The 27,614-nt window shown below is 32.5% G+C and overlaps 2 protein-coding genes across 7 annotated transcripts in view; one reads left to right on the top strand and one right to left on the bottom strand.

Annotated features, from left to right (window-relative positions):
• tok (tolloid-like protein 1 tolkin) overlaps positions 1–11,868 on the top strand; it is a 57,014-nt gene extending 45,146 nt beyond the window's left edge. For all 3 annotated transcript variants that reach the window (XM_089591314.1, XM_089591313.1, XM_089591315.1), the window contains 4 exons: positions 476–767; positions 8,000–8,213; positions 8,381–8,631; positions 10,415–11,868. In XM_089591314.1, coding sequence (XP_089447440.1) covers positions 476–767; positions 8,000–8,213; positions 8,381–8,631; positions 10,415–10,585 — 928 coding nt within the window. In that variant the 3' untranslated portion in view covers positions 10,586–11,868. The remainder of the gene's footprint in view (positions 1–475; positions 768–7,999; positions 8,214–8,380; positions 8,632–10,414) is intronic.
• Positions 11,869–13,560: 1,692 nt separating this feature from the next.
• Positions 13,561–27,614, bottom strand: part of drpr (multiple EGF like domains draper) — a 37,132-nt gene continuing 23,078 nt past the window's right edge. Inside the window, exons 6-17 of one of the 4 annotated variants that reach the window (XM_089590902.1) lie at positions 27,260–27,380; positions 26,706–26,843; positions 26,447–26,629; positions 24,305–24,632; positions 23,060–23,167; positions 22,817–22,981; positions 22,479–22,685; positions 19,509–19,841; positions 17,326–17,436; positions 17,048–17,254; positions 16,592–16,651; positions 13,561–15,912 (exon numbers count right to left, since the gene is read on the bottom strand). In XM_089590902.1, coding sequence (XP_089447028.1) covers positions 15,590–15,912; positions 16,592–16,651; positions 17,048–17,254; positions 17,326–17,436; positions 19,509–19,841; positions 22,479–22,685; positions 22,817–22,981; positions 23,060–23,167; positions 24,305–24,632; positions 26,447–26,629; positions 26,706–26,843; positions 27,260–27,380 — 2,284 coding nt within the window. In that variant the 3' untranslated portion in view covers positions 13,561–15,589. Of the gene's footprint in view, positions 15,913–16,468; positions 16,652–17,047; positions 17,255–17,325; positions 17,437–19,508; positions 19,842–22,478; positions 22,686–22,816; positions 22,982–23,059; positions 23,168–24,304; positions 24,633–26,446; positions 26,630–26,705; positions 26,844–27,259; positions 27,381–27,614 lie in introns of all 4 variants that reach the window. The other 3 variants (XM_014358603.2, XM_089590903.1, XM_014358604.2) reach the window with 3 other exon arrangements.

Genomic DNA, 27,614 nt, shown 5'->3' on the forward strand with positions numbered 1-27,614 from the left:
GAAACATCTCAAAAAGAATAGTGGCACCGGAATTATCAAAATAAATAATTTTGGAGGAACATCTGTGAGTTGTAACTCACTTCCAAAAAGAACTATAATTGATTTGCATTTTGAATCGATTTCTGCGAGCTCCATGTGCCAGCTGTGAAAATAAGTTAAATATTTTTTAAGGTTTTCAAGAAACGGCATGATGGCGTACGAATGTTTCGGTGAATCATGTAATTTAGGGGTCAATTGATATCAATGATTATGATAGTAGTAAAAATAATAGTATTAGTAATAATAATAAGAGTAATAATAATAATAATAATAATAATAGTAATAATAATATTAGTAGTCATAATAAAAATTGTTATTGTTTTTATTATTCAAATAATAGTAATATAACAATAGTAATGTGATGATGACAAAACTGATAATAACAGCAACTATAATATTAATGACTAACGACATGCACTTTGCCAATAATTCTTAGCATGCAGAAGTCAGGCTTCGCAGCAATCTTTTTTACGGACATGGACGAGTGCGCAAACAACAATGGAGGCTGCCAGCACGAGTGCAAGAACACACTTGGTTCGTATCATTGTTCCTGCCACAACGGTTTTACTCTCCATGACAACGGTCACGACTGTAAGGAAGGTGGCTGTAAATACGAAATAACGGCACCTACGGGCACCATCACTTCACCAAATTATCCCGACTATTACCCTGGTACCAAGGACTGCGTTTGGCACTTTACGACCACCCCTGGACACAGGATCAAATTGGTAAACATGTAATCTTTTACTTTTCAAAGGAGTGCTATGGCATTGTTGTGTAAGAAAGAAAAAAAGCAAAATTTATTTAAAGGGATTATTCTTTAATGGGAATTAAAGTGATAATTTTTTATAACGAAGTTTTTTATGTCACGTGCTTGGGGGGCTGGAATTTTAAAAACGACAGATTTCCATGAAACGGAAGTCGCCTACCGAAAGTCTCCTCCTCCTAATTTATTTTATTTCCCCTCTTACCCCACCACCCTCACCATCAGCCCCCTACACACTTCCCCTCACCCTGTCTCATCCAACTGTGCTGCGCTAGTCTCATGCACACCTCCTCTCATCATTTCCCGTTTTGCCTCGCCCCGCCATTCCCCTTCACACTACACCATCCAAGCACATACTCCAAGCAATTAATGTTTCATTCAATCATAATTTTTTTTCCCCACAATAATTTTTATACAACTTAAAAATTTTTTTCTCTACATTTCTAAAATAAAAAAAAAATAAAAAAAAAAACTTTCCAAAAGATTTGAATACTCCACATCCTGCCTACGAGCCGGGTACCTTACCTACTCTGCTTCGAGCGCTTCCATTACGATAATTTCGGTTTAATTTACTCATATGATGGTTCGTAATTTACTGATTATTAATTGATTTAGTTTAATACTGTGTTTTATTAATTATTAAATTATTTATTCGGTAAACTATTTTTTTTTTAAATGGAATAATTATTTTCCAAACTTAAATACAATATTTTTTTAGCAGCAGCTTTTCCAGTCTTTAATAAATATTTATTTAGTTTTTATTAATTTTATAATTTTCCAATACATCAATAAATAATTATTTTTACAATTTTTACATTTTTTCCAAAGTTTTCCAACAGTCTTACAATTTTTTTCATCATTTTTTCATCAATGGTTTATTTATACAAGGTTCCATGAATGCAGTAACTAATTTTCATTGCGTTTTATTCTTTTATAATTTTTGTATTCGAGACTCAGGCGATTTTTTTGAGTTAAAAACGTTGATCACAGTTAGTGGGGGAAATTTTAGATAGGTAGGAGGAGCGCAAATATGTAGCAACGCTGGCAATTTTTTTTTTAATATGGATATACCTATATATGCGCTTTTACGAATACTTGACCCTTTCTTTCTTATTTTATTAAAAAAACAATTTGTGGATTAATTTCAAAATTTTATAGGTCCATACAATCGTAATCTATCATACTAAACATTAGGAGTTTTCAACAGATCATTTCTTTATATTTTTTTTTTAATTATTCATCGCATCCTCGTAAAAAAGTAAGACAAGTCTTCCACTGCATTTGAACTAGTTTGACAGAAAATTGAAAAACGTAGTCTCAGCTTATCACAGATGGTTGTAAAACTGTTAACTATATACTTAGCGTAAAGAAAAAAAAAAAAAAAGAAAAAAAAAACGAAAATATAGAAATAAAATGAAAAAAAGGAAGTGAATTAAAAAAAAAAAATAAAGAAAAAAAGTAATTAAATTAAAAATGAAATGAAATAAAAAAAGACATGAAAAATAACAGTAGAATAAAAAAAAATGACAAAAAAAGAAATACGAAAAAAAATTAAATAAAAAAATAAAAAAATTAATGAAATAAAGGAAATTTAAAAAAAAAAAAAAAATTAAAAGAATCAAACCAGGGGGTATAAATGGGTCATAGGACTCATGGTAAGAACGAAGTTCTTTAAACATGAGATGAGTATAAAGAAAAACGATTTCTCAGGTAACAAGGGGGTCACGAGACCCACTGGAAGAACGAAGCTCTCAAAGAATAAGTACTACATTCATGTAGTTCAGTAAAACAAAAACTTGAAATCGAATAAAAAAAAAAATAATTAAAAAAAAATTAGTTCAGTACTCACGATGGTTGAACTTCATGAGTACTGTATTTATGCACAACGTTCTCACGAAGTTCAACCATTGTGAGTACTAACTAATTTTTTTTGTTTTTTTTGTTTATTCGTTTCAAAGTTTTTGTTTTACTGAACTACATGAATGTAGTACTTATTCTTTTACAGCTTTGTTCTTCCTATAAGTCTCGCGACCCTCTTGTCACCTGAGAAATTGTGTTTCTTTATACTTATCTGATGTTTATAAAACTTCGTTTTTACCGTGGGTCCCATGACACATTTATATTTTTATATAGTGAGATATAACTATACTTATTTATCTATAGTTTTTACAACAGTGTATTACTGTACATTAATTTATTATGACATTTTTAGTGTTGGTTCAATAATAATTAAATTAAGTAAACGCTACAAATGGATTAGTTTATTTACAAGTCTATGAGAAGTAATTTTTCAAGTAGAAGAGAATGATCTGATCTCTCTAAGAAGTTTTCTATGACAGACTCTTCGGTAAGCCCTTGCAAGCTGCCATGGAAGAGTTTGCAGAATGTCACTTTTCCGGCTTACTTTGGCATCCTGTTTTTGTGTTAATACTTGTAAATAACATGTAACTAAATATAAAAACCGCTGCTAATTTGTTAGTCTGAAGCTATTTTATCTTAATTTTTGTGGCCTCAATTTATTTCAGTTTTTTTTTGATCCATGGATAAAAATATTTCATTTTTAACTAACTTATTACATTATCCATTTACATCACTAAATTATTAAATATTTTTGAACGAAAATATTTTAACATTTTTCTGTTAAAAAATGCACGATTTACAAAGGTTTTGAAATAGAGTATCCTAAAACAAAAAAATCGAATTTCAAAAGCCAGTAAAATCAACGCAAAACATTAAAAAAAAAGATAATGTACGTGGTGTAACTACTATATATTTGTACCCAACGTATTGGGATGGTAACAATGTCCGTATAATTTTTATAACGAGTTAAACTTTTTTTTTCTTTTAAATTGCATACTCCTTTGACAGATTATTTTTTAACTTTACTAATTTTTCATTTTCGTTCTTCAACCAGGACTTTTTTCCCCCAATATAGCATCCTATGCCAACTTTATTTTATAATTACTTTTAGTGCTTTATGCTGTGTTGGTATTTACATGACTCGCTTCAGTGGGCTATAGAGAATGTGTTGCATGCATAACTGTTTCTAATATATTCAAGGTTGGTTTTTATCCGATAGCGATCCGCGATATTTTATTTTTCTGAATTTTTCCGATATTTTTTAGTACCGGAGTGATTTTTTTAAGGTTTTTTTTTTAAAGATTTAAAAATATTAACGTGACATGTGTAGTATGCAATTTTTAAATTTCTCAGACATACAAAAAAATATGCGTCAATTCAACTCTTTTTTTCTTTGAGGTAGATGTTCTTGCTAAGAAACTCTACTACTCCCTGATACACACACACTAGTGGGGCTTTGCCCCTGCGTGTTTCAAACACTAACCCCAAGAAATAATTATTTATAATACTGATATATGAGACCATGAAGAAGCAAACAAAAATAACCTCAAACTACGGACATACAACAAACTCGGTATTAGCTGATATGTTTTAGTTATACTGCTGTACTGTGATGGTAAAGCAATAAAATAATATGCAAAATGTTGAAAAAATAAAATAATTTACTAATTGTCAATATATTGATTTGTTAAAGAGAAATTTTTGTTATTAACAAACATTTATCCATCGAGATAATATGCTGTACACATGATTTCTGAACTCTAGAACTGAAGTACATTACTCTTTCGTAAATTTCCGTCTATGTATGTGTGTGCGTGTGTATAAAATATGGCATACGTTAATCATACTTGAGGACTCTTGTAACTCTTTTAGATTGACATGGACTTATTTTTTTTTTCCATCACTGCTAAATAAAATTTTTTGAAAACAGTAGTTTTCGTCATACAAGTGCCATCATCATCTAAGCTATTTTATGAACCAAGGAACGTGCGAAGCAGTAGGGTAGCCTCCAATGATGGAGGAGCAAAGCTCCCCACCACAAATAATTTCATAGCTATTTGTCAAACCAAAAATATCAACGCGATGGAATTCGAACATTTTACTCTTTTATAAGAATTTTCTCTATCTAACCGCAGTCATCAAAATAACTCCTGTTTGCGGTTACGTTACACAAAATTTAAAAAGGTGCTAATAATATTAATAAAAATAATAATAGTAATAATAATAATAGTAATAATAATAATAATAAAAATAATAATGATAAAAATACCTTACCTTAATGATTGCATGTAATACTGTGTATCCAAAAATTGAGAGGGTGAATATCTTCGGACTAACTTACTTCAAAGTTTCTCGACATCGATCTTAAATATACACATTATAAAGTTTCTGTCAATTGCTTACCCAACATTCAAAACTTTACTCACTCAGTAATTGTTATCATTACAATTATTACGTAATCATGAGCCATAAATCAATCAACTTGAGTTATCAAAATGTTGTGTATTTTTGCAACTGCATAAGTATATTTTTGATGAATAGCCGTTTATAAGTATTATTTTGGTGACTGGAAAATTTATTCTCATTTGATTTGATGATGATAACAGTGTCATCATATTTCATTAAAGATTTAGAAAAAATATTTATTTGGATTAATGTAGCATGTGTCATTTCAGGCGTTTAGTTCTTATTATTAAAATTAAATTGCAAGACACCATAAAAGTCAATGATTTAAAAAAAAAAAGTTTTATCGCTGAGCAAGAAGTTTTATTTAGTGAATATAAAGATTTCACGAGCTAGGTTAAAGTATTCATTTTTCACCAACTAAAACATTCCTGAGTCAAAAATTTTTTTTTGAACAAAGTTGTACTCAATGGAAGTAGAAATTTTATGAATAACAAATTTTTACAACAATGGCTACAGACACTAAACGTTTTTCAATCACAACTTTTTGTGTAACATATTTCTTTTAAGGCAATACAATTGATCAAAATATTTGAGTATAGATTTAATAGAATTATTTCAATCGATTCTTTTCAATATTGATTAGTTTTAAGGAATTTACTCAAGCACAAAATGTAGTTAAAGTTATTTTTCATACGATGTTTTATGTAAAATAACTATCATTTTTCTAATTAAGATCTTAAGTATATACTCGTATACTCGGGGGGTTTTGTCTTCTCCCTAACAAAAGAATTCTTTATGACATTAAGTGTATCCAAGTATGACACATTGTGTTCAACCCTATGAGCTAAATGTAATTTTATATTTTTCATGAATACATAAAAAGGCTTTTAAATGAAATCATAGAAAGAATGCAATGACACATTTGATGGCCTAATTTTTTATCGTTTATGTTATTGTTATTCTTAATGAATTACTTTAACATTCAAGTTGTTTATCTCAAAAAACTTACATAAATATACTTGGATATCGGTTTTACGAAAACTTATTTTATTATATCTCTTTAAAAATTTGACGTATGTTATGAGATTAAATAAATATAACTTTCAATAATTTTTTTATTATTTGTACTTTTTAGATAACTTTTATTATTGTGTCGTGTAGGAAAAAAATTTGTTTTAAATAACGTACAAATAATATTTTATCTGCTTATTTATAGCATTGTTGATCATATGTATCATTAAACTTCAAATAATGTTATTATCAACGGTGTGGTAACGGCACATGTCAATTGAGCGAAACAAGATGCATAGCTCTGCTTCCTTACGTTCGTTTGAATTTAAATCAACTAAACTACAAATTCTATGTAACATTTTACTAGATAGGCTTTGTAAAATAGTTTTATAAAATATGTGAAACTAATAAATATATGTTGATTTTAAGATTCTGCAGTTTTCCTCGTCACCACAAGTTGACACAATTCATTGATCCATATGTACTGAAAACGACACGTTTAATATAAATTTGACTGCAAATTGGGATGTTAGCAGATGCTTACTCAATCGATGCAATATGCATCGCAGAGCGATAGACATGATTTTTTTTTTTTAAACTCTCCCTCCTTGATTCCATGGACTAGGCGTTCCACTAATAACCAGTCAATCTGAATTCAAACCGCTAACAATCAAACGTTTTATTAAATGACCTAATCACTTTTTAATCAGTAGCAGTTGACACTTACAAATAAAAGCAATAAAAATTTAGGTTTAAATTGAGAAAAAAAACAGAAGAAATATTACTTATAAGAATGTGATATCGAAATGGTCTGACCATCCTAAAACATAAAAGATAAAGTTCACCTAAGGGAGATAATTTACATAAAAGCAGACAAGAAAAAGAGACTTACATAAAACTAAAAAAAATCTGTAAACCATGAATATGGTCACAAAAAAAATTAAAATTAAATTTATAATTACTCCAAAAAAAAAAAAAAAATAAATAAATAAAAATTCAATAAAAATTACTTTTTAAAAAAATATAACAAATGACACGCCAGTATGTGTTGTGAACTTTTTTCTTTCTAATTTTCTTTTAAAAAAGTAATGAGGTTCGAAGGAATCATTTACTGAGAAATTCTGGTTGCAAAATTATATGTTAGAATAAAGTTATATTTCTTGTACACTGCAAGCCTATTGACAGTCGTTGACAAATCACTGATTCTGCGTATCCAACTTAAAATGAGTGTCCATTGTATTATGTTCAAACTACACACGTACTACTGAGTGTTGGTATGCCTGTAATCTTTGTGGTTAGTAGGCTCGGGGAAGCACATATATTATCTTGTAAATAGAAATTATATCATTTTAAACATGATGTTTTCAAAATTGTGTTCCAATTTTTTTTTTTTTTTTTCATCCAATTAATACCATTCAATTGAATGAAAAATTGAAACAAACTTTTCTAGTTGAAGAAAAATTGGACATATGACAACAAAGAAATCATTTTAGTGGGATATTTTATTCAAATAACATAAGTTAACATAGGAAGTTAATAAGAATATCTGCAAAAATGAGACTGTACTTTGAACGGCATATTTTATGTTCATTCTTGGATGCCGAAAATTACTAACTATCGCTACTACTTGAAGATTTTTTTAAAGAATGGAGAAAATCATGACAACAATTTCGATTCATGAAATCACCACACCAAACATGTTCAGATTTAATAGAAGAATTAAAATTAGAAATATTGATTTTTTACTTTTAGTTTTTTCGATTTAACATGTTATCATAAATAATTAAGTACCTTGACGTATATGATTAGTTATTCTAAAAATTCAAATTCTTCGAACACAAGCATACATATGCACATCGTATATTGCACTACTACTGGGTAATAAATACCTTTGATAAATGTTCGATGTTTAAATAGATATTCAAAGTTTTCGACATGGAGCCCCATCAGAAGTGCGCTTACGACCACATAGCAATTTACGACGGCGAGTCTCCAGAAAGTCAGCCACTCGGGCGTTTCTGTGGCAACAAGGAACCACATCCTATCCTGGCCACTGGCAATCAATTGTTTATGGTCTTCAAGAGCGATGCGACTGTCCAGAAGCAAGGATTTTACGCCCAGCACATGACGGGTGTGTAGTAGTGACTTATTTTACGGCAATTGTAAATTATAGTCGTGGTTTGAATACCATTTGCTATATTCGTTACTTATCCTACATGTATAACATTGCGCTTAAGATGTAAAGAAAAAAAAAACAAAGTGATGAAAATAGTAAAAATTTTATGTTTAATCTTGCAGCATGTGGTGGTCATTTGACGGCAACGGATCGTGTAAGGTACTTTTATTCTCATGCTCGCTATGGTAGTCAAGATTACGATCACAGGATGGACTGTGATTGGACCATTGAAGCGCCACCCGGCAAAAATGTTCACCTTAATTTCCTATCGTTCAATCTGGAAGACGAAACTGATTGCAGTTATGATTGGGTTGAAGTTCATTCAGGACTGGATACGTCGAGCCCCAGTTACGGGAGGCTTTGTGGAAGTTCGGTGAGATTTTTAACTACTATATCTTTTTTCCATTGAATAAATGTATTTTATTCATCTTTGTATCATCTTTTGAAATGATAATTTCTTGTTTTTAGCTAATATCGTATCGTATATAAAAACTATCTGTTTACTTATCTGATCATCATGAATTGGTGTGAATAGTAGAAAATCATATACTTGAAAACCGTATTCGTTAAAAGAAAACTTATTTTTAATATTGCTCGTTTTGGTTGATAAAAGAATTTTTGATGAAATATAAAACATTATACAATCTTATCACGTATTTGAAAAATATGATGAAAAAAAGTATTTTCTCCTTTTACATACATTTATTCGAAAATGTGACATATTATGACATTGAAGAATGTTATTTTTTTTCTTAAAAGAATAATAGGAGCAAACTCTATTTTTCATACTGAGTGCGTAATAAACGTTCAAATAAAAAAAAATTCAAATAAGGAAAAAATTATTCCATCCAAAAATTGAAAGTCATTCTTTTCATTTTTTAAACATATAAGCGTGTACGAATGTGAATTCACTCAATCTTACAGTTAGCGTTGGAAAACTTAAAATAATTATTTTTTAATTTATAAATAGTTTTAAAAAATTAAACAAACATGAAAAATAAATGGTTCTCTGCAGGTTCACTATAGCATTGGATAAATTGTATTAAATAAAAGTTATTAAATAAGGTAAAACTTTTAATGCAATAGAAAGGGTTGACCTTTAGTTTTGAATACATACAAGCTTGTTTTATTACTGATCACATAGAGTCATCTAAGTATTTTTCATCTGATTTTTTTTTGTTGGACAAAAAAATTTTCCTTAACGTTTTCACTCTTGACATGCTCACATTTTTCTAATTTAATTTCTTTCGATCATTGCTACAAAGTATTGCAATTAAATTTTTTTAAAATCTATTAAAAAATCAAGGTTATTTGTATTAACAAAATATACCCAACGTATGTAATTCTCTCGGAAGTTAAAAGTTTCATCATAAAATTTTTATTGGTTGATTTCATTGTAAGAATAGATGTACGTTTTTTTGCCATTTATTAAAAAATTAGAATCATACCAATAGTTGTGTAGATTTTGACGAAAAACTTTTTTATCCCCACATTAAAAACGCATAAAATAGCTAACTAAAATTTGAAACATCTTACAACTGGCTCAATAATTTTTTTGTGGAATCGAAAAATAAAAAAAGCCTGGTTAAAGCGGTACTTTGGTAAACATTATCTTGGGAGGATTAAATTAAAAACTTTTAGCTCAATACGCAAAGGTTAAGAGAGCGCTTGAGATACGGCTACTTATGCAAATTTACGCAGATATATGCACTCATGTATAGAGGCGGGCATTGACTTTGTTTGAGTTTTACAAGAAAGCGGAAAATTAAAAAAAAAAAATTACTATTAATTCCATGAAAGAATGACTTGCAGAGTTATAACTTAAGCTCGTGCTTAAAACAAAAGCCCCAACCAAATTTAAAAGTGTAATACACCAAAAAATCCACAAGAACCAAGAAATCATTTTAGAAGTACCTCTATTAGCATTGTTAAATGAGTAAGCATGTATTTCTCAATTTTGTGCGATGGAAGGTACACTTGTGCACATGAAACTCCATCTTTCTTGTTGGCTCAGAAAGATAACTTTGAACCCACCAATGTTGTTCTATGACGTTATGGACTAATAAGTTACAAAAAAAGCTCCATTCTAATGTTTAAGCCCCAGAAATTAAAGTCCTCAAATCAAAATAAAATTACAAAAAAATGTATGTCGATAGAACACGACGGATATCATCTCGATAAACGAAGCTCTGCTGGTGCGCTTCCGGACGGACGACACGATTGCGAAAAGCGGGTTCGCTGCCACGTACTACGCCTACAACAGGCCGGAGAGCGAGGAGCTGATCGGCGGCGAGGACGAGGACGAGCTCGACTCGTCGAGGATATGATTGTACGAGAATTCCCTGATTCGCTAATCGAGCGGCTACGTGCCATGCGAGGACTGACTAATGGATGGCCCCTCTTTATATACGGGGGCCGTATGGAGCACCGGTCTTCGATTGGTCTTGTTTGTTTTTCCATACGAGGTGGATGGAAGAAAACCTTCCCACTGATCGCTTTCGATTTTGCTCATTGTCACTTTTCATAGTAATCATCATCCATTCTTGGATCATCCGAAATACAATTTACATATGTATTTAAACAAAGTTAGGATTATTTATTGTCGATTTGTTCTGATCGCCTGCGAAGTCTCTTACACATACTAAGTTCAAAGTTAATGCGACGTAGAGGTAGAAAATAACTTTAGATTGGATGGCAAATAGTGTGAATATGATCTGTAACAATTTTTAATTTCCATCACAATAAGTGGGTAGAAATAACTGTAGGTAAAATGTACTCGTTTGATGATGTGGGTATTGCTGTAAAATTGCTTCTTTCAAACTTTCGGCTCACAAAATAACGTAGACAAATGCCGTATAATGAGGAGCATTGATATAATAATATGATAATTGATGTCATTACAAATACTTAATTATAAGAACTCTAACTATTCAACAATAAAGTTTTTTTTGTTTTAGTATAATTATAAAGATATTTAGTATAAGTATAAAAATAAATGCAATTTATAACAACATTTGTTTGGAATATTCATAACATCATATTAGGTTCATAGCTAATGTATAATTACATCGATCTCTTAGAACTACACCTTTGACTATACTAAGAAAATACGTATTATTGACAAAATTAGTTATATTTTTATAAATATTGTAGACGTTACTTTTACTATTACTGCACTAAAAAAAAATTCACGAAAGATAAATCAGTAACTTGTGTTTGATACTGCCAAAAATTAGGAATTTGACATGTTCTTCCATCCATGTCTACGTCGACCTTACGGTTAACTCTCTGTTATGAATAATAGTACAAGTCATTTAGGGATATAAACTTTGCATGTACATCAAGTATAAACAATAAATTTGTCTCTCTAATTTAAAGTGACACTTATAACTTTTAATTGATACTGTAGAATTAAGAAGAAATATAGTACTGCCACTATGTTAAAATCAAGCAGGATTGTGATGTTAGTTTAATGCATATATGTACGTATGATAAATAATTATAGGTAGTTAAATGACAAATAAAAATACATGCATATCAAAAAATACTTATATATGTATACACATAAGTAATGAAAACAGTTCATGTAAATTATATGAAAATTTATGTAATAAATAACCATGACATTTTCAAAATTCATAATTTTTACTATTTTTTAAGGAAACCCATTCTTGTTTTATGCGGTGGAAAAATATGGAGATATGTCTCATAATTTCTGCTATTTGTTAGATATAACACCTCGTATTATATTTAGGGACTATACTACTAATACAAGTTTTTATTCGTTGTATTTTTATGTATACGAACAAAAAATGAACAGTATATTGCACCACCAGGGCCGAAAGTGCTACTTCCCGCTCACGGGCGCACTTTTTGTCCACTGAGTACTTTTGGCCCTACAACGAAGGCCTCCACCCGAGTCACGTACCCTATTTTTTTCTTTAAGGGTGCAAAGTGAGGTTGTAATAACTATCTGGTTAGTTAAAAAGTATCCTTAGAATTTAAATTATAAAAATATTTATGAATACGTTCATTTAATGAATAAAAAGCTTACTTTTTTAAATAAATAATTAGGATTCTTACAATATTATATCATAATGAAACATTTTAAACAGATGTAGAAATAATTAATCAAGATGAAAAAATGTATAAAAATGTAATTTTTAATTCATTCATAAAAAATAATTAAGCCCTGACAAAAAAATTAACACTACTTTATAAAAAAAAGAGAGAAAAAATACAAGTAATACTTAAAATTAACTATGTAATCGGGAAGGTAGGAAGTTTTTCGAATAAAAGTATAAACTTATTGTTTCTAAACGAAGGTTCGCATCAAAGGTTGTGCGGGGTCCAGGGGACGGAGCCCCTCACCCCCCTCGCTCTAAGAAACCAAATGCTCGTTTTTTTAGAAAAAATTTTAAAACCGTTTTTTAAACAACAAAAATTAACTTGATAAAATAAGGGTATCATTATAAAAGAAATGACCACCAGAGGGCAACATTATGCTAGGATTATTCCTTGTAAGAACTAAATCTACTCCGTAATTAATTTATTGGCTATTCAGTGGTATATAAAAAATCCCAACATGTATATGTGTTTGATGCAACATTTTTTTTACACTTAAACTAATTGAACGTATATAACACAAAATTAACTATTTATAGTATTTTATTTTTTGTACAAATTCGTTCTTTTTCTGTACGCGTGACTGAGTGCATATAGTTATAAATGGAACATAGAAAAGGCAACCGAGCATATGCTGCCCTTTTTTGAAACTCAGCGTTAATCGCTATGGGTAAAAATTAGATGTCTTATCAAAAGCCAACATTGTTGATACGCCCGCATGGAAATATTTTTTAATTTTTCGTAAGAAATTTTATACCAAATATGTGTGGCACGAATTACAAAACTTATTCATTTTTCTTATTTGCGGGCAGGAATGTACTGTTTCCCCTAAGGCCGCAATGTTTAACTTTCCGCACGTAAAAAAGGCACTGAAAGTACTTGTGGCCCTCACTTTCTGCCTGAAAGGAGAAAATAGTAGTTTTTCTTCGAGTTTGAAAAGTCTTTGTTTGCGAACCGAGAGGTTTGCGGCCCGAGCCGAAGGCGAGGTCCGTAACGAGGTTCGTTAATGAGACTTTTCGAACGAGTATCGGAAAACTGCTTTTTTGCCCGAAGAAGTACCAGCCTCCCAAAACCTCCCGAGGGCGGAAAAATAATTATTTGGAAGTTGGGGTGAAGTATTAGAAAGATGTAGTAAAAGTCTAAAAACAAGAAAAACTGAAATGATACAACTCATACATAAATTTATAGATGATTTATTGGCTCTCAATTTCTTTAAAGTCAGACACAGCGTATACAATTTTTTCGAAAAAAATTATTCATTGTAGCATATAAATATAAACCTACCTATATGCGTTTATCTGCTAATGTACGCTTAGCTTAACGTATAGGGAGTGCACTGTACATCTTTTTTTACATACATTAAGGCCTTATGCGCAACCATGAAAGTCTCCTTTACTTCGTTTGCATTTCTCATTTTATCACAGACGCGCAATATATTTGAACACTGTACTGCTATAACTTCACATTTTTTGTTTTATTATAATTCAAACTGTCATTGTAAAAATGCGTATTCTTGTAAAAATCTGTTTAGTGTTTGATGGGGTAACATGTTTCAATGCCGGGAATATGAAGTTTAGAAATAAAAAACACAAATAGACGTTGAATAATAGATAAACATGTGTTCACTGCATACAAGTACGTAGACACCAAATAATGTCAGAAAAGAACAGAACTATAAGATTTTAAGGATTCGATGCATTATGAATTTCAAGTTATAAAAGAACAACAATGCTGGATGTCAAAACCACTAAAATCCTAAAAATGTTAAATATTGTATGTATTTGTCCGGTTCTAAAACAAGGCACAGAGTAAAATAGATAACTGCTTATACGAAACTACAAATACAACAATTATGATAACAAACTCCTGAATTTGAATGATGCCAGAGCCGAATGGTTTTTTACCATAGCAAAATAAGCCAAAAGTGTAACGTAACGTAAGCGACTAAATTTAATCGAGCGTCATTTATATTTTGTTCAATGGACTGTGGCCATTTACTTCATGATTTATGTTGCTGTACAGTGAGGTTGAATATATTAAATTTATGTACAGTTAAAAATGCATTGAATCCTAAAAACTTTTGTAATTTGTCATTTCCTGACAGTACTGGCACTTTGATCGTTTTTTTTTTTTTTTTTTTTTTTTTTTTTTTTTTTTACCTCTTTGAAATATTTACAGTAGGTTCAGAAAATATTTAAATAGTGTAACAGTATACGTGTACACACAAACAAATTTACAAATCTCTCGACAAATACTTGCGTGCTACGCAAATATCGTGTCACTTAATACACGTTATATATATTCAACGTTATATGACTAATCGTAGATAAAAATATATTTACATGGATACACTATCCAAAAATTAACAAGTAATGGAACTTTGTCCGCATCAATATTTCAATGTAAGCTTGCACTCATGATATTGCCATCAAATGAGTTCGATTTAAAATATGTTTTGAAAATTTTTCATTGTTTGGGTTTTAAAATTTCAACATTCACAAATATTCATTTAAAAAATGGCTTCGATATGATTTTTCTCAATTTGTAATTCATTAGATTTACTTCTAAACATTACTTAAACATTTTAAAAGTGTCCAACAAAAATATAGATATGCCGTAATTTACGTATGGATATGCTCTTAGTTCATAACTTCACGCTCACTAAACCTGCATACCAGAGCAGATTCTATAAAAACATTTGAATTACATTACACTACGTCGATGTAGGATATAATTTATTCTATAAAACATTTGAATTACGTGACACTATGTCAATGTAGGACAGAATATAATGTTTAAATCGAATACAAAAAAATACATAAAAAATTTAAAGGTTGATTTTCGTACAAAAACTTCTTACGAATATAAGTAAAATTCATCGAAAGCTACACAAAGATGAACACATCGGTAAGTTGCAAAAAAATGCGAAGACTTAATTTCCTTACCTTCGTTCCAACCTTCGAAACACCATACAATTATAATAACTTCTTAAAATAAAATAAAAAGACAGTCTTTCGCAAAAATTGTACATACGAATGTCATAGTGCCCAACGAAACAGGGATGTATCACTTGAGGTTGATGCTGATACGATGAACTAAGATCAAAGGCGTGCTTGAATAAGCTCTACCTCAAACGGAAGGGACGGTCACAGAAGACAAACAGTCAAGAAAAATACGAGGACATTGGAATCCTTATTTTGCATTTTTTATCTTTTGGTAAGCTCAGCATCGTGATTGTTGTGTGAGGACGTAGAGGCCCTGCTAGGCCCACACCCAGAGTCACGATAGCTCGATCCTAAGCTGTTGGCCATGCGCTGGTAATGGGGCTTCCGGTCGCTCTGAGCTCTCGTGTAGTCCAGATGGTCGTACTCCAGATCGGAATTGTTCTGTTTTATTTCGTCGTAGACGTGCTCGGAGTTTTTCTTGTCCATCTCATCGATGCTGTGGTACACATTCATCTTAGGGTTACCTAGATCAGCGTCTCGGTTTTTTAGTAGGGCCAAGTGGTTGTATTGTAATCCATGCTCACCTGTGACAATTAGGAATTCCATTAGATTCTATGTGGAACTAAGTAAACTGCTTTTTAAGCTGATGGAGCTTCATTTGTGTGTTGATTGGATTATGAATTGTGGGTACCATTTAAGCATGTACAATTTATACCATGTGTAATGCTAAAGCCATTGTTTGTTTTTGTGAGTAGAATGTGGTTTATCAATATATCAAAGTCAAGGTGTCGATTCCTAAAACCCGGGTGTTAATACATTGTATTATTTTTAGGATCAGATAGGGAAAAATTATCTTTCTACCTTAAAAAATGTGTTACTTCTTTAAATAGTCTAAATTTCCTTTAATTATTCTAACTACCTAAGTGTTTGGAACCAACAAGTTTCAATTTATGTTATAACTACTGAGTATATGCCATTGGTATACCTTGCATATTTACCCAAATCCGAACTGCGTCAGCAATGAAAAATCATGACAAGAGTGTTAATATTGAATAGCGATGAAACATTTATAATGGTAATGTTGAGCAATCGCAGAAAAAAATGATTTTATGCTTAATTTTAAGAAGTGCTTCTCTGTACCTTTACAGCTATCCTCGTCATCGTCTGTACAAAAACCGAGACCTAATTTAGTTTTCTCACTGTTTACGTTTTTTCTAGTTAACATATTCCTGATTTGTACATTGTTAAGAAGTGTATCCGTACCGTCATCGTTTCTTGAATTTCCTTGATACGAATACACAGGGTTATCAAACTGATTACGATCTGGAAAATGATATAAAATCGATTTTAAGTGTTGTTTCCTCGTGGAACTTTTTACAGAGAAGCGACTCGGTTGAAAAAGTCAACGTAGGACTTTACGAATACCACCCACGTAAATTTCACATAAAACGTTAAAGTTGAGGAAATTTCACGTGAAATTCGTCGTGAAAAATTAATGAGCAGTTTTTTCCACGTGAAACTCTCCTTGAAAAAACGGTTCATGTGGAATTAACTAAGAAATAATCAGTTTAAGTGAGATTACAAGTGGACTTTGGCTGTAACGATTGTTTCATATTGTTTTCCATGTAGAATTTTTTAATAATATTCTACGTTCCACTTGAAATCTATGTGGACTTTTACAACGGAAGGTTAATTAAAGATTCATGCTGGTTCCCATACCTGGAGGTGTGACTGGCTCGGCTATGTATTGCACTTGCGCAATTTCCATTTTAAGATTAGCAACGCGCTTTCTGTGGTACATCCAGGCTGCGCAGAATATTGCTATGCCCATGATGCTGGCGAAAATACCACCAACCACACCACCGTAGCCCGCTTCGTCCTTTTGCTGAACGTTACGTGAGTACAGCTCTTCAGTGCAGTCTGGACCTTTAATGACAGTAAATCAGTGAGATAATACTAAAAACAGGTTTGAAGTTTTATCGATTATTTTTTTTTACCTGTGTAGCCATGTTTGCAGATGCAACCTTCTGCGGGGTGGCAAGTGAAAAATTCATTTTTGCACTCGCATGGCTCCATACAATGGTCACCGTAGTATCCTTCTGGACAAACTGGAATACAAATAACACAATTACTTATGGATAATATTGACGTGGTATTTTTTAGCAGAGTTTGAAAAAATTTCACCGTACATTAAAGAGTCTTCTTTATTTGTACATAAATAGAACTATGATGGAGATTAAAATAGCATAGACCAGCACAGCATGAGATAAATGTATTTTATATCGATGTGTATGAATTAGAAAGCCGAATTGTTTAATTACGTCATAATTATTTTTTTAGTAAGAGAAATTTGTTCATGCAAAACATTTGTCATGCTCTAACATTTATTGCTGAAACACTAAATCCCCGTATAAAAAAACATAAAAAATTTAGATGTGATAGAGCAATGCTGACAAACTTTTTTCAAGATACGCTTTCCGTTTTTCCACTTGTAATACTTCTTTTGGAAGTTCATCTTGGGTACATTTTTTCAAACTCTTCAATGAATTCAAGTAAGCCAATGCTGCATACGTACCAATAACCATTAAACTTAGGCATATAGAAATAGTTTAGCAATTCTACCATACACATACTTAATTATGAAATAAGTTAGTCAGCTGACTACTTCTAAAATTAAAAAAATATAAACTTATATATTATGTTTGTCACGCATGCTTGAATAATCGCAATGTTAATAAAGTTTCTAAAATTTGCGAAAAAATGTACGAAATGTATTAAGTTTTTGTATTAGTGTTAAAAGTGCTAATATTTCAGGAAGTACAGAATAAACTGAAGGTGTTCTTACTTAAATCGTATTTTATTAGTTTTTTCATATTGTAAAGTACAACGTGTTCAAGTAAATTTGAAAATAGAGCACCAAGCTTTGTTTTTGTACAGTAAAATCAAGCATCGATCCTTTCCCAAAAACATGTTTAAAAATCTGAGAAACGTTTAATTGGTAACTGGGAGCAGAGCCAGTTTATAAGGTCAGAGTAAGGGCTACTGGGCTATAGGTTCTAGAGTGGATGAAGAGATGTTGAGGAAAGTTGAGACAGAGGCCATAGGTTTATTCAGATGATAGGTGGTGGGTGAAGCTACTAGTCGGGCTTAAAATTAACACCTTCCACACAATGGTAGTAGAGGATGACTATATTAATCAATTGAATGATGTGCACATTGGAAAAGTACAATAAAAAAATATAAACTGATTAAAGTTAGTCTTACCTTATACATATAATAGCCAGATTATTACATACGAGATGATAAGACGGTATTCTTTTTATACATGTCCTTACTCAAAAACTAAAGAATCTACTCAAATATTGTTATTCCATGCAGGGTTAAAATAAATTAGAGAACATTGTTAAGTAAATCCACATAGTTATGTGTTAATAAAAATTTTATGACTACGTCTAGCTAAGAACTTAGCATTTACTCGAATATAATTAACATTTGTAACAATACTTTATACCTTTCTCTTCTTTTTTCAAGATATTATATACACATCACAAGAGAAACGATTAACTCATTGTACCTGCAATTTACAGACTAGAGGTTTTCTCTTATTCAAATTACAGGCATAGACATCAAAATTTTCAACGTTACAAGGTTTGTTATTTATTAAAAAAAATTTCTTTTTTTTTTTTTAATTTTAACTTTTTGATAATATTCGTCTCTCAAGAATTTGCTAGAATTTTATCACAAAGTATCTTAAAAATTGTTTATTAATGTATGAATACTATGATAAAAGAACAATTGTGATGAAGATTAACCACTTTTGTAGTTGAAACACATCATACAATCGTATTAGAATGAATTAAGAGCAAGAATCAAAAAGTAAAGTTACTAATCGATGACTAATTCAATACTAAACAATAATACTGAGCTCAACAATGGTTAAAAAAATAAAATAATTTCAAAAACTATAAGAACGTTAGTAATCGCACGTTAGTTTCATAGACAAAGTTAATATATTAATATTAGACTCAAGCCCCAGGTGGCATGCAGACATGGTCATAGTTACTAAGCCAGCCAATGAAATAAGAGCGAAGTTAGCTCAGCGTAGCAGTCAAACAAGCCAGGCCACTAAGAGCCGTTCAAAAGTCACCGGTTTTGAAGCTAATGACATCGGAGGGCTTACTTTCTGTGCACCGGGTACCAGTCCAGCCTGGTGCACACCTGCAGTAGCCATCGTTCGCCCGGCACTTGCCACCGTTGAGGCACTTGCAGTGCTGGGTGCAGTTGACCCCGTAGGTGCCCTCGGGGCAGCGAAACTGGCAGTGCTCGCCCTGCCAGCCGGGCAGACACTGACAGACCCCGGTCACGTGGTGGCACTCTGCGCCATTCTTGCAGTCGCAGTATTCGTCGCAGTTTTGGCCCCAGCGGTTCGCAGGGCACGGGTGCTCGCACGTCATACCGACGTAGCCCGCGCGACAGACGTACTGTCCCGTCACGTGGTCGCATGTTACGTTACCTGAAATGGTACGTCGAATGACATTGGTACATCGTTAGTGTAACTTTTTTCGATTTCTATAATTGAGTGTCGTTGTGTTGATCAAAAAATATATTGTTAGAACGAAGTTCTTGATGTCACGTACTCGGGGGGCTGAAATTTAAAAACCGACAGATTTGATAAAACGGAAGTGGCTTACCGGAAGTCTCTTCCTCGCAAGTTTCCCTCCTTACCCCGTTCCCTTCACCTACAGTTCCGTACACACTTCCCCTCACCCCACCATGTATCAGCCAACCGTGCCGCACTACTCTCCTGCACACCTCTGTCCATTATTCCCCTTCACACTCCCAAGCAATTAATTTTTAAATCAATTTTAATCTTATTTTCCCACAATAATTTTTATTTCACTTTGAATTTTTTTCTTTTACAATTCTTTAAAAAAAAGAACAAAGAAAAAACACTTTCCAATAAAGAGAATTGAACCCTCGACCTTCCCGCTTACGAATCGAGTACCTTACACACTCTGTTATAAGCGCTGCCGACTATGTTGTACTTATCGTGTGGTTCGTAACTATAATATTCCATTTTCATATGTATTCACTAATAATACATTTAATTAATGATAAATTATGTATTTGTTTTCGGAGTAATAAATCTAAAAAAACAAAAATTTAATTAGCATAAATATGGTTATGTAGATTAAATAAATTAAGGCGCGTTATTACGCAATAAATATTTGTATTTTATGCATTTGATGCATAAAATACCGACCGATTTTTTTTAAACCTTATGTTTTTTTGGCATTACAGTAATGCTAATAATAACTGTTATAAATAATATGGAAATAAAATGAAATGAAATTAAAAAAAGACATGAATACAATGGAATAAAAAAAAAATGAAATAAAAAAAGGAATGAAAAAAAAAGATTGAATAGAAAAATAAAAAAAAAAGTGAAATAAAGGAAATACAAGAAAATAAAAAAAAGTAATAAAATAAAATATGAAAAAATAATGAAATAACATATGAAAAAACAATGAAATGAAATATGAAAAAAAATTAAAAAAAAGTAATGAAATAAAATATGAAAAAATAATGAAATAAAATAATAAATAACAAAATAATGAAATGAAATATGAAAAAAAATAAAACAAGAAATGAAAAAAAAAAAAAAAATAAAGAAAATAAACAAATTAAAAGAAACAAACCAGGGGGTATTAATGGATCATGGGACCCACGGTAAGAACGAAGTTCTTTAAACATGACATGAGTACAAAGAAACACAATTTCTCAGGTAACAAGGGGGTCGCCAGACCCATAGGAAGAACGAAGCTCTATAAAATAAGTACTGCATTCATGTAGTTCACTAAAACAAAAACTTGAAAAACGAATAAAAAAAAAAAAGAAAATTTAGTTCAGTACTTACGATAGTTGAGTTCGTGAGAGGGTCGTGCATAAATACAGTACTCATGAAGTTCAACCATCCTGAGTACTGAACTAATTTTTTTTTTTTTTTTTTTTTTATTCGATTTCAAGTTTTTGTTTTACTGAACTACATGAATGTAGTACTTGTTCTTTAAGAGCTTCGTTCTTCCTATGGGTCTGGCAACCCCCTTGTTACCTGAGAAATTGTGTGTCTTTGTACTCATGTCATGTTTAAAAAACTTCGTTCTCACCGTGGGTCCCATGACCCATTTATACCCCCTGGTTTGTTTCTTTTAATTCGTTTTTTGTATTATACCTATTCCACTATTTTTGTAAACGCTTCGACATGATAAAACTATATTTTCTAATGATTGTCTAGTCTTTTAAGGATGTTGATCACACATATCTAGTGATTTTTCATTGGCTTTTGTATCATGTTCGTAATGACCTTAAATCGTTAGATATGAAGATGATTTCGCTGCATCGTTGATAGATATCCTTACTGTAATTGAGTGGTAAAAAAACGCAATTCAACACGTAACCCAGTGTAAATAACACAAAAAATAGTTTTTAGATGATACTGGTCTTTAGAATTTTTTCAATTTCTTTTTTTATTTGGAACTTTGCTACGTGCTCATACTAGCCCTACCTCTATATAATTTCCCTCCGCTAAATGTGATGAACATCCTTAAAACATCCAGACCCTTTTAAATAAGCGCTAATCAGTAAAAGAATCACACATCTGATATTCAGAACCAGTAAAGTTATCATCAAACTAAAACCACCGTCAATAATCAAGGTATTTGGTACTTGAGCAAGATTAGAGCTTGCAAAAATATTTTATCATAAAACAAATAATATCAATACTTATACAGGAGTTATGATTTCTTGTACATTGAGAAAAATAAGCAAGAACGTGCAAAGATAGTTACATTTATGCATTAGTATTGGATACGACGATCAAGTATTATTAGTCTAATTAACGATAAAGCTTTGAAAACAAAAACTGCATAAAGCTGTAAGATCTAATATTACCATGTTATCATCAAATAATTCTAAGATTTCTATGTGTTTTTAATGTATATCTAACATACGGTACAATCAATCATAGCTTCATGAAAATAATCATTCCCTACGAAACATAAATTTTTTCAACAAATCTAATTGGTAAGTGCAAACAAAAGTTTCAAAGACCAACAGTTGACAAGATGTGTCCAATCCTTTGTGTACTTACCATGATTTTTATCAGGGCACTTTTCCTTGCAGCGCATTCCATACCATCCCTTCTTGCACGGCTGCGAGCAATCTGTACCCTCCCAACCCCGTGCGCATACACACTCACCAGTGTTCGGATCGCACGAGCTGTTGTTCTTGCAGTTGCACTCGTTGTGGCACTCTTCGCCGTACAAACCGTTTGGACACTTTGTCCCGCAACGAATCCCTACGTTCAATTCAATGGCATTAAAATGTTGTACTAAAGTTACAAAAATCCCTCGCTTGTCTGACATGCACGCCCTCTGAAGGCTATTGGCACCAACTTTACTAGAGGACTTAGCAGGACATTATTCTCACCTTTCCATTCTGGCTTGCAGATGCAACGTCCGGTAACCGGATCGCAATCAATGCTGTTGTTGGGATCGCAATCGCACACTTGCGAGCATCCAATGCCAAAGAAGCCTCTCTCACAACGGTTGCCGCACAGCTCGTTCGTGTAACCCGGTGGGCACGTGCATGTTCCTGACTCACACGATACACGTGTATTTTTCTTTTCTCCCTTACTGTACGAGTATTTGGTAACTTGAAGGAAATTCTTACCATTTTGCGGATCACAAGCAGCGTTGTTCAGGCACTTGCATTTCTCGCTGCAATCGACTCCGAAGAAACCAAGGGCGCAAGGACGCTCGCAGTGTACACCGTCCCAGCCTATTTGGAGCGAGTCAACATTAAGATATTTTTTGAGACTTACCATTCTGAACGCATTAATTTGTGTTGAACGCTTCCATCCATGGGAACATTCGAAACTTTATTACTGTCCATTTTTACAATGACTACGAGCGAGTAACATCCAACTACTACAATACAAAGTTTTAAGGTGACTACGCTGAGTACTATATAATGTTCCATTGGAATATAAGTTATGCAAGATTCTACTGTATTTCAGAATATGGATGCACATATATTTGATCAATTCATTAAATTACTACAACGATCAGAGTTACGTAAAAAAACAGCATATGCAATGCGAGAAATAGTTAAAGGAACTAATAGCTGGTGTTACTAATTCTCACATGTAAGTACATCATGTTTTAAAGTGTTAGAGAAAAACCGTACAACGAGATTAGATTGATCAAGAGAAATAGAAAAGTTTTTTTTCCCCAAATTTTAATTTAATGCGTACTGTCTAAGATGTCGATAATAAAGATTGATGAATTTGTTTATTACAGAGTACAGTAAAAAAGTTTTTAGATTTTTTATCAAGCCTCTTGAGTAATTTTCCATCGGAAATATCTTAAAAGGTACATCTTAAATGTTTAGATGTTTAAATATTTTTTTCTGCAACTCCAATAAAATATATTAATAGTTACAGAAAAAGAAACTTGATTGTTCTTTTAATGTTTCTTTTGGTCATTATACGCGAGAATTTTGGGACTCGCATCATTTTTTGAGACTAAAAACTCGAATTATATAATTGAATATAGTCACGTGAGATAGAGTGGAACAAAGAGCAACACGCGTCTATGAAATTTCACGCGTCCCTCACGTCTGGACGTTCGTCCCCCAGTTTTGTATCAAAGGCCCTCCAATTAAAAAACCGTGGTCCAACCAATCGTCCGTCATCACGTCATTCATCTACGTCACTTAAAGTGACGCTGACTGATAATATAGCTATGGAGGCCACGAAAAATTTTGTTTTTTTTCGTGTAAATCCCTAGTTCTTAGTACAATGTCAAATTATTTGATGTGTGAAGTCACGAATGTATAATTATCGAAACAAAGGTACTAGAGCATATTGTGAAAGTCGTCCCAAATGGCCATATGGTGAAAAGACAATTAACTAACCTGCAGTACAGTTGCAGTGTCCATCTTCGGGTGAGCAGGTAGCTCTATGAAGGCAAACGCACTTTTGTGCACAGTCCTCGCCGAAGGTGTTGGTAGGACAGAGCTCGTCGCAACGCTCGCCCCGATAGCCAGCAGCGCAGATGCAAGTGCCGTTGACGGGTGAGCACTGGGCATCGTTCTGGCAGTCACAACGATTCTGGCAGTCATTGCCGTACGTGTAATAGGGACAGGGTCGTGAGCATGTTTTCCCGGCCAAACCGGGCTTGCATCTGCACTGGCCTGTCCACGGATGGCACAGCTCGGTGTTATCGGTGTCACACTCGCAAACCTACAAAAAGTAGAGTAAAAAAATACACATTGCTTATTTTTCTAGTCCTTAGTCTTTGGTTTCATATGCTTCTCATAATATTTTTCAAGAACTTTGCATCACGTACAGGGACAGAAATAAGTGGGGAACGTATGGCACTTAAGACAGAAACGTATATAGATGTTAAACAAGTTTTTATTCGTAAATGAAATTAAGCAAGCCATCTATGGAACTAATATGGAGGCCTAACTAAACAATATTTATTATGATTAAATTATTCAACGTTAATTATTAAAATTTAAATTGTTGTTTTATTTATTATATTGTACCATGTAACACTATTTATAAGGTACCATTTCAAAAGCCCCTTGAAACGATATTTTTTATGGGGAAATTTTATGTAGATTTGTATTAACAACTATTCCATGGTAATTTTTATTTTTACATTCTATGATAAAAAAATCTTTAAGGTGGTCAAGGTAATTCATGTTAAAGGTTTTTTTTTTAAAACCCTTAAAAATTTACATTTAAGTAGTATAGCCATGCATAACTGGTTAAAATTTTATGAAAACTTTATCTCTCTTTCTTCATCAGAGCTTTGTAAAAGCAAGTAAAAGATGAAAAGTGAAGTCACAGCATCACAACACAAAATAGTGGGTAAGTATGAACGTAGAAAGATGTATAAATGAGCTCATGAGTAATTCCAGCGATCGAGCTGATAAAGTAAAAAAAAGCACGTAAGAATGAATTAACGGAGGTAGATTCTTCCTATGTTTTTTTTTTTTTTTTTTTTTTTTTTTTATATTATAGTGCTCTACGTCCGGCTCCCTTAATAAGAACCCTACTATGGGCACTCAGCACTTGCGAAAGGAACAAGGAAAGGGATGGAAGGCCTCCCATTACAGGAGGGGGTAGGGGGATATTAGGCAACTTTTGCTGCAAGAAAGTCGCCTAAGCCCTCCTTGAGGAGCATTGCGTGGTGAAAAAGCACATGTGAAAAAACACAGAGTTACTTGCTCGAAAAGTAGCACTGGCTGGAAATCGAACCACGGTCTCCCGCGTGCCAATCCACGACCTAGCCGACTGAGCCACCGCGCGCTCTTCTTCCTATGTTATAATTGTTTAAGTGTGTTTGTCTACTCCTCTCCCTACTACTCACGGAAATTCTTCACAAAATAAGGGACAGTTCAATTCGTTTCACTCTGATTTTAACGCAAAAAAACGTGGGTTCAACTCCCCAAACACCTCCGCTAACCCCCACAGCATCCCACACACATGCCCCTCCACAGCACCCCCAATGTTAGATATGTTGGCAGGGGGTTAAGCCCCAATAGTACACTAGCCCCACTTATAAAATATAGATTATTTAAGCCCCCATAGTATGTAGATAAAGAAATCCACAAAAAATATCTAGTTTTTGTCCTTTATTGTACTGAAAAAAATTGTTTTAACCACCCTTGAAACAGGACTCATTTTACTTATAATGTCATGTACTATGAGATAAAAATTCTGAACACGGGTTCCACAGAGGGTGACACCCTTTTTCCGCAATTTACATGTTAAAATAATTTCCATACATATAATATACATGGATATAATTTTTCGAATATGATCCCGAAAATTTTTAATACGTTCCAGTTCAGCGTTACTATGCTAATGAAAATAGAATGTCTTATCTAGAATCAACATAATTGCATATCCTTTTTAAAAGTCTTTAAATCATTCAAATGTATCCAGTAACGACGATATTATGCTCAGTTAAGAAAAAAGTTTTGTTTGACCTTATCATACACTTAGTATTAAACCTAGTTGTAATAAGTAAAAAACAGCGTTACCTTTGAGCACTCTGGACCATAAAAACCATCTTGGCACATGCGTTCGTTGCACCTATCACCAGTCCAGCCTGGCATGCACATGCATGAACCATCGATGCTCGAACACTGAGCTTCATTTTCACACTTGGGGCAGGTACCCTCGCAGTTGAGACCAAATTTACCTTGTGGACAACTCTTCAAACACTGTAACAGTTTGTTTCACGTCAACTTGATTCATTTATTTTCATATATTCATATGGTTAGTTGATAGTAAACTTACCTTATCCCCATAAAATCCAGGTTTGCAATGGCACTCTCCAGTTATGTGATCACAACCTGCGTCATTGTAACAATCGCAAGTTTCTTTGCATTCCTTACCCCAGAAACCTTCAGGGCATCTATTGGCACAGACCGAACCCTACGGGGGTTTGATAACCATTGACAATTAAAATTTTTTATTCGATTTGGTTACAAAATTTTACTGTCAATAAATTTACGTGGCTGTCAAAAAAGGTTTTTTATCATTATTATATCCTCATTAGTGGAATTGTAAAGATACAAACTCGTAGTCAAATAGCACTTGGTAAAAGTTAATTTAATCCTTATCTTTTGATAATAAATGTAAGCAAATTAAAAAATCTACTAGTCCATGTACTATGTAAAGTTATTGATAGACGTCAATTGTTTCTGTAAGTTAATAGAGGATTTCCGAGAAAATCACTTTTCCAAAGACATTGAGTTATACTTTGAAAATTTTTAATTAATTTTTCAGAGGAATATACAATTATAAATTTCTGAAATCAAACTGATAAAGAATAAATTTGTACTATTTACCATCCATCCTGGGGTACAGAAACACTTGCCCGTCGTTGGACTGCATGATCCTCCATTTTGACAACGACATTCCGATTGGCAATCGTCACCATGTTTTCCAGCCGGGCAAAGATTATCGCATCTATAAGTGCATCACCATTTTATAAATCCTACAATCTCGTAAGCTATCTAGCTTATTTTTATGTGAAATATTACAACTTTTTCTTCTTACGTCAGAGTCTAGGGTAGCCCAACAGTTTACAATACTCAAACTTAATTTTACAAACACTTGTATTCAACGCAAATTAAGAGACAATGCAGAGCTTAGCTAGCATTATCGTGAGCAGCGTTATTGATTTTTCTGCAATAATATTGA

Source organism: Copidosoma floridanum, unplaced genomic scaffold (assembly GCF_036245765.1).
Source record: "Copidosoma floridanum isolate Cflo_tuat_1 unplaced genomic scaffold, Cflo_Japanese_pri ptg000013l, whole genome shotgun sequence".
Lineage (NCBI taxonomy): Eukaryota > Metazoa > Arthropoda > Insecta > Hymenoptera > Encyrtidae > Copidosoma > Copidosoma floridanum.